The sequence below is a fragment of the Haliotis asinina genome, chromosome 3 (assembly GCF_037392515.1).
Source record: "Haliotis asinina isolate JCU_RB_2024 chromosome 3, JCU_Hal_asi_v2, whole genome shotgun sequence".
NCBI lineage: Eukaryota > Metazoa > Mollusca > Gastropoda > Lepetellida > Haliotidae > Haliotis > Haliotis asinina.
Window position 1 is genome coordinate 13,981,442 of NC_090282.1, and position 8,651 is coordinate 13,990,092.

Sequence of the window (8,651 nt, forward strand, 5' to 3'; positions counted from 1 at the left end):
TGATGTGTTGATATATTACCACGATGATTTGTTGAAATGTTGATGCGGTGATATAGTGACATGATGACAAGGTGATATGGCGATATGATGACATGGTGATGTGGCGATATTGTGATATATTTTGACATGATTACATGGTGATATGACGGTATGATGATATGACGACAAGGTGATTTGTCGTGATATGATGACATGGTGACATGATGACATTATGGCATGGTGGTATGCGGATGTTTTGATATGACGACATACATATGTTCCCATGGTAACCATGATATAATGATATGATGACATGGTGATAAGACGGTATGATGATATGACGACATGGGGACTTGTCGTGATGAATGGTGACACAGCGATGTGGTGGTATGACGACATGCATATGCTCCCATGGTGACCATGGTATGATGACAAGGCGATATGGCGGTATGGTGATATGACGACATGACGATTGAGGACATGGTGATGTGACGATCTGAAGACATAGTGATGTGGCGACCCTGCTCATAAAGAGCCCAGGATTTCACCAGAAGACAAGCCCATGGTTAAAACGATCGATACTCACTTACATATGCTTCCCTCGGGAGTCGCTGAGGCTGGAATATTTATAAATATATGTTTTACCAGCACGTTTCATAACCCACAGCATTATGATTCTTAAACTTCATAACATAATGTTTGGAGCGGCAATGACTGCAATCATCGACGGCAAGGTCAAGCACGCTTTTTCATTTCATTGTATTAATATCCAAACAAAAGCAATAAACAGCATGTCTGCTCCTGAAATCCGCGTTTCATCACAAGAGACTAACCTAAAATCATCTCCGTTTTGTTTTCATGGCATCGCTCTTGGTGATCCTCGTGAGCTTCATTTCGCTGGTGAGCGTTCTTGGGGCCCATCTCAAACCACAGACGTGTGGACATGTTTATGCAGGATGTCTGATCATGATCAGGGTGTGCACCTGGTCAATGTTTCCCGGGTCAGTGGGCCAACAAGGAACTGGGTTATCCCCAAGACTCCCTTTACTGCACTGGAATTCCCTCACCCATCGTCTGTTGGTTACAGAGGGTGGGCAAGACTTACATATACTGCTGTCGATCGCTGCTCAGTGTGCTTTGCCGGGTAGTCTTCGGGGACCAAAAACACGAAGACAGCTCTGTACTCAAACTTATCAGTTTCTGCCGTTTCAATATGGGACTTTATGTATAGCACTTGTATATATGAGGCGGCAGAGTTGCCCCATCTGGGTAAAGATGTGTAAGGGCCATTCCTGGTGTCCCCTGTTATGATATTGGTGGAATAGTGTTAAAAGCGACGTGAAACTAGTCACTCACTCACACATGTGTATATATCTTCCTGTACAAAGTACATTTAAATATTATACACGACTCTTACCCACTATGGGCTGCTTGGAAAACTCACTATCCCTTTTCGGATGAAAAAGGCGATTGAGAAAATATTAACTTTGCTCAAAAGAGTATTATTCATATTTAGAGAATATAAAGAATTAAATCGGGAAATTGTCCTTATTTGCTTCGTATAAGGAGGGGGTATATTTCCAAATTTTACCGATGGAAAATATTTATGTGGATTTGCCATCTAAAAAGACAGAGAAGATGAGACAGATTTGCCACGGATGCTTCAGATCACCGAGAAGAGAACAGGGAGCTCGAGGAAACATCACAACAACGACACCACACATCTGAAAATATACAGAAGTAAACAGAAAGTAGAGTTATTCGGTTTGATCTGTCAGGAAGCATTTTGAAAACACTTACAAGTTGATTTTGCTGCTTTTGTTTGCTTTACTTCTGTCATCGTTTTGGGCACGTATGTACGGTAGAATGTGAAAATGAAAATAACATAGATACCACTGATATTTCAGTCGCGTGTGAAAATACATTTTGTTTTTATTTGTCCGTCAATGTGTCGCTCTCGGGTCTGAGGCGTGACAGCCACCATCAAAACTGTAGTGTATTAATTCTGCAACATGTCTTTGTACACGACACACATGAAGACATACGCAGTCCAGGAAGCTCTCGGAGACACCTCCAGGGTCAGATGGTGTGAAACCATGATGGAAATGGTACCACTCTCTAGTCTGGTTCAGTTGATCCTGACCACAAGTCTCACATATAATGTCCGCTCACAGGGAACACATTCTCGTCAGCAGGTGCAAGGTCAGATCTGGGTACACACGAATGTGCACACAGGAAGATTTGACTCATATCAGCCAATCGGCTTCCAGATGTGTTTGCTTTTGTGTGGAAGTCAGACCGCTTGCTTGTCCATCACGTACCACAGGGATACCCTGACCTGTACCTTGAGATCTGTAGACACTACAACTGCCGAGGTCTACCGTGAGGTCGGTGTCGTCTACACAGAGATGAACTCATGGACCCAGGTAACATAAACGTGAAACAGTACGCAAGGAACATGTACATTCTGATGGGTTTTTTTGTTTTGTTTTGCTTTTTATTCTTGTTGTTGTTTTGGAGGTTGTCTTTTGTTGTTGTTGCTGTTGTTTATTTGTGCGTTTGTTGTATGTTTTCGGGGTTTTTTCGGGCGGGGAGGATGCCAAAAGTGACTTAAGACATTTTAGCGTGAAGTGGCTCAAAACGACACCCTAAGTTCAAATATGTGTCAGCGTTAATGAACAAAAAACGGAAAGAAAAATGATTTCATCCGTAGAAGTAGAAGATAAAATGGTTGTGGTATATATTTTATAACTCTGAAAATTTAAGTCTGAAAATTCTATTGAAGCAGAAGGGACACTTTAACGTGTATCTGTTTGTAGTGATCAAAATGTGAAGATCGAATTCTCCGAGAGACAGCGTAACAGTGCATCCATAAAACAACCATGGGACTATTTATCAAGGAGTGAATACAACTGCACTAATGTCGTCAAATAGAATGTATTTCAACAATATTCATGTTTAATGGCAGTTCTTAAAATCAGGAACAACAAACGAAATGTTTTATTCTACTCTGGGGACTTGAATGTGACGTTTCACGTAGTAAGGTGATCTGTGTTTGCTAATGTGTGGAGGTTTTTCGTTCAGCATGGGGATACTAAGTGTATCTGGTAAGACAACTGTCTTGATACATTTTGTTTCTTTCGCAGGATGACCTTTATCCATGTCGCCACCTGACCTGTTCAAAAGGTGCGCAGTGTATTCAAACGCGGAGGGGTCAGTCTGTGTGTGCAGCTTATGGTAAGTGACAGAGTATTGACTCAATAAACCTGTTGGCAAATGAAAGTATACCATGATATTCGATGCTGATGTATTTCATACGATCATCACAGTCAGGACTTCACTTCACATTTTTTCCGGCAACTAGTTTTATCCTGGTATGATTTTTTATATCGTTGGCAACTACGGAGTAAGTCCTGTTTTAAAACAATAATTTCATTTAGTCAGTAGTTTAGTTGCTATTGGTTATACCTCTGAATTTCACAATGAACAAAGTTGTTCTATAGCTGAATGTATGCCTAGAATTAAAAAGTTAAGCTCCACCTAGTGTCTTTTGCCATTAATGGTTGTCTGACAGGAATCTTTCAGAAAATTATCACAATTAGGTCTAGTACAAAACCATTATTGAAATTATCTTTTATCTTAAACAGGATGCATGCGCTTTCGGAGAACAGGCATTGCGTTTTTCTCAAACACGTTACCTTCTTATGAAAAGTGAAAAATCAGAAATGACTGTTATATGTCAACATAGTTGTCATTTTTGACACGTGAAACCTAAGTTTAATGGGAATAGTTATTTAGCTTTAAAAAGGAGTATCATCATATGTTTAACAATATTTCCTTTAATTAGAAATACAGGTGATTATGACATCCTTGAATCAAATACTAGATGAACCGTCTCTGCATAAGGATTGGTCTTCCTAATTATTTTAGCCTAACATTCCCATAGCATCACATCTTAGTTTTGAAATACGCTGTCGCTGATCAAACCAGTAAAGGACGAGTGGAACAGTTGGTTAGCACGACTAAACACCTGTCGTCGTGGACCAATCGGGTGATTATGAAGATGAGTGTTTTTGCTTGGGTGCGATCATCAATGGGGTGATTTATCATGAATGGCCTTTATTTTTAGTGGGTTTCCCATTTCACATTCAGTAAGTCACCGCAGCTGCGGTGTTCAGTTGAACAACGATTCACAAACACTACCTAATTCTAATGATTGAGGTTGACTCATGTCATGGCTTCCCAATTGCTCAGATTAATGTTCATGCTGTTGTTCACTGGACTGTCTGGTCCAGATTTGATTATCTACAGATCGCCACCATTTAGGTGGAACATTGCTGAGTGCGGTGTAAAACTAAACTCACTCACTGACTCTAATAAATGACACGAATTTGTGTTTCCAAAGAGACTAAGGCTGTGCCAATACCTATTTCAGAAACGGTATTCACGTCCGAGGAGGGCATCGTCCCCCTGGAAAATGAAAGAAATATCCTGGGTTTTGCTGCCAGTCCTGTCAACCGGGACATCACCTACTACTTACTGAAGAGTGCTTCCGGTCGCACCTTCATAGCTGAAACAAATTACAAAACAACCTTGTGGAGGTCATTAAGGATTCTTGGAATGCCACGGGCTAATGTGAGTCACGCTCACTTTGGCCATTGCCAACAGAGTGGAGAATTCTGTCTGTACATGGGAGTATCCTACAGCCTGAGACGGCCAGCCAGTCGCATGTACTATGTACGTTACAAAGACCACAGTGGGTCCACATCTGCATTTGCCGGACATTACGTTATCGAGTACGTGTGTAAAGTATTCTGAAAACAGAAGTTCGCCCTATAAGTACGAACTAAGCTGTAATGTATAAGCATTACAGCTTACATGTATATAAGCTGTAATGTATATATATGCGTGCGTGCGTGCGTGCGTGCGTGCGTGCGTGCGTGCGTGCGTGCGTGCGTGCGTGCGTGCGTGCGTGCGTGCGTGCGTGCGTGCGTGCGTGCGTGCGTGCGTGCGTGCGTGCAGGCAGGCAGGCAGGCAGACAGGCAGGCAGGCAGGCAGGCAGGTAGGTAGGTAGGTCGGTCTACGATCAAACTATTTGGAGAATGCAGTTATAAGCGCCGATCTATGAGTATTCCGTTTAAAATCTAAATGCACGATCCCCCGATTCGCATGTTCCTCGTTTAGTTCCCAGCAATGGCCAGGCGGACATGTGTCGAAAGGAATAGGCGTTTGTTGTCCAGTGGAATGACATTGATATTTGAGTGAGTGAGTGAGTTTAGTTTTACGCCGCACTCAGCAATATTCCAGCTTTATGGCGGTGGTCTGTAAATAATCGAGCAGACAATCCAGTGATCAACTGCATGAGCATCGATCTGCGCAACTGTGAACCGGTGACGTGTGTCAACGATGTCATCGAACCTGATCATCCGATCATGTTAGTCGCCTCTTACAACAAGCATAGTCGCCTTTCATGGCAAGCATGGGTTGCTGAAAGCCTGTTCTACCCTGGACCTTCACGGGTCGACATCTGTTTTTGAGTAAAGATCATTCTTTGACATTGCCTCTTATCATTCTCTAGCATTGTATTCCTATTGTGTATCAGTTCGATTCTACGCGTTTGCTTATTTTCTCGGTAAGTATCTCAAATACTTTGGGTCTTCTTGGGTTGTGTGTTAGTTACCATTAACATCAAACATAAGTCTTTTAATTTACATTATCTCTGTTATCGTGATTCTTTTATACCTGCTAACTAAGTAATGTGTTATCTAAAACACGTTAGCGTAGAATTTTACCTCTACATACATTTATGATTGCCACACAAATGATGTTATTGTTGATGTTGATAAAGGCCAATCTCTATGAGGAATTCGGTTTTCAGGAACATCGCTGGACGTTGTGGCATGTTCTTCCTGATCCCCAGGGGGAAGATATACACGGTAGAGTCTGCAGGTGGAGAAGGGGGCGGAGGTACGCTACACTTACTACACCTGAGAAATAAAACACTGAAAAGCGTGGACCGGAAACAACTGGTGAATGTCCGCCATGTTACCATGATCAGCCTGACTCTGGATGGCCTTGAGATGCTAGTCATGATGAAGAACAGGTCCTGCTACAACGTCGGACCTGGCGTGGTAGGGAAGCTGGACACAATGTGTGACAAAGGCCTCCAGCTGAAGAAAGGTGAGTGTTTGCAGACAGTTATAGGGCACGTAGTTTATAAGTCAATGTTGATTAAAAGTGGAAGGTAAGTGCAACCTAAACATTTGCCGAAAATTTGTGTGCAGTTTTCTGTTTACCCTAAATGTTGATGTGTGCACAGTCACAGAGCCTGTATATAACAGTTTGTTTGTTGTTCAACGCCCGTTGTCCGGTCCAGAATATTTACAGGCCGCCGACATATAGCTGGAATATGGCTGTGTGTGGCGATGAAGAACAAGCAAACAAAGAAAGAAAATTAGGGCCAACTTGCACAAAGCGATCTTAGCGCTACGGCTATCTGAAGTCTATGTTGGAGAATGGGAGTTACAATGAGCTATGATCGATTTGTGCAAATGGGCCCAGAACACTGGTTCTCATCAAAGCACAAGTTAGAAGAATGAATATGGATGGTAACTAGAATCGTCTTGTCTTTAAATGAAATATATCAAAAGTCGTCGATACAATATTTAAAGTCTGAATTTTCTATGGACTGAGCTCTCAACATTCCACGACACGTGGTTAGGGCGAGATTTTCTGTACATCATGTCCGTCTCTTTCATCTCTGTCGTCAGGAATCTGATTTATACCTGTTCATTAATAATCTCACACACCTGAGTTTTACGTTTTAGCTGACATGAGATATCTCTCCCATAGATGCCATATATGTGGTCTGGAGCCTGGACGGTCTGAACCTTCTCTCACTGGAACACGGCGAGAAGGGATACCAGCTGCGCAGCTACGTACGAACAAAGAAGAAACATGCGTGATGGACCATCCTGGGGCAACTGCAATCCTCCGCTCAGTACTTAGTGCTAATTATAGTCATGTTTTCGTGTGCGTCAAAACCTTATTCTCTAAACAATAGTTAAATGCCAACATGGCGGCGGGGTAGCCTTGTGGTTAAAGCGTTCGCTCGTCACGATTAAGACCGGGTTCGATTTCCTAGTATGTGCAATGTGTTAAGCCCCTTTCTGGTGTCCCCCACCATGATGTTGCTGGAATTTTGCTAGAAGCTATACGCACTCAATGCCACCAACCACGACAATTTACACCTTTGGTGGTGTCAGTAGCCTTTACCTCCGAAATTGTGAAACGAGAGGTTATTGACTGCGCGATTAAGCAGGCTGTGACCACAATCATTGTTAATTCTATGACGAAGAACAGTTAACCAGTACTGGCGCAACCTCGATGGCAGCTGGACAATTAAATAAGAATTTAGTATGTCCCTTCTTTTCATTGTATTGACCATACACAGTGTTAGTGGTGATGATTATAAACGAATGAATACATGTTTATTTCGTGTTCAATAGCCGATAATGACTCGTTGACTTTTAAGCATCATGACAACATTCACCTTGGTCAACGTCTTGTTCTTGTTGCTGTCGCGCACGGCTCCGTCTGTCTGCCTAAAACTCCCTGAAAGGTAGTTTAACGTTACACGCTGTTTGAGCTAAGCGTTATGGTCAGTGGGGTGGTTACACGAATGCGGGTTCGCCGTTTCAACTTGATAGCGTTACCCTTACATGTAGTACTAAATGTAAATACATCTTTCGTTTTTTGATTAACAGTTAGTTCTGACTCTTGGTGTTGTCGAAGCAAATTCGTAAGCAATAATGCTTGGGTATTTGGTCGGGTGAATGTGATTAGTAAGCTGGAATTATTTAATGCTGCCTTTTGTTTACAACCAAGTCCTAAAACATGATGTGTCCGAGGCAGATGGTTCTGTTTGAAAGCCGTGTCTATTCCCACAGCATGGGATAGGTTTCGGGCACATTGAGATGGTTATGTGGATGCTGCAGACGCAAACAGACAGATTTGGCTGCATACTCCCACGGGAGTTGAGAATAGAAAATCAATAAGCACCCAGGGGATACGTGTATATCCTATAGACATGCGTTGTATGTTATTGATGTTATATAAATGTGCTTCTTGTTATTGCTGTTGTTATTGTTTCTCAGACACTACAAACGTTCTAAAACTCCACGTTTTTGGGTCTGATGTTTAAACACGGAGATGCAGCTACATTCAGCTGAGATCACTCGACAGCAATCTTTACGGCATAGGACTTTTCTCATGATCATCAGGGTGCCAGAGCATTGGTATGACCAAACACCACATCACATCATCACATCACATCACCACACACCACATCACATCACATTATCAATAACACCACAATACATCACATAACATCATTTTACATCACATCACACCACATCACACATCATATCACCCCACCACATCACACCACATCATTTCACATCACATCACATCACATCACCACACACCACATCACCACATCACCACATCACTACTCACCACATCACATCACCACATCACACAGAATATCACATCACCACACAACATACATCACCACACCACACTACATCATCACATCACATTACGTCATATCACCACACACCACACCAAATCACACTACACCACACCACACCCACCACACCACACCACACCAC

General features: G+C 42.4%; 1 protein-coding gene across 1 annotated transcript; it reads left to right on the plus strand.

Moving 5' to 3' along the window:
• Nucleotides 1-2,272: 2,272 nt before the first annotated feature.
• Nucleotides 2,273-8,110, plus strand: LOC137277199 (uncharacterized). The gene is made up of 5 exons (XM_067808872.1): nt 2,273-2,405; nt 3,126-3,216; nt 4,415-4,775; nt 5,858-6,159; nt 6,832-8,110. The coding sequence occupies exons 1-5, from the start codon at nt 2,388-2,390 to the stop codon at nt 6,942-6,944; spliced, it is 885 nt and encodes a 294-aa protein (XP_067664973.1). The 5' UTR covers nt 2,273-2,387; the 3' UTR covers nt 6,945-8,110.
• The last annotated feature ends 541 nt before the right edge of the window (nt 8,111-8,651 follow it).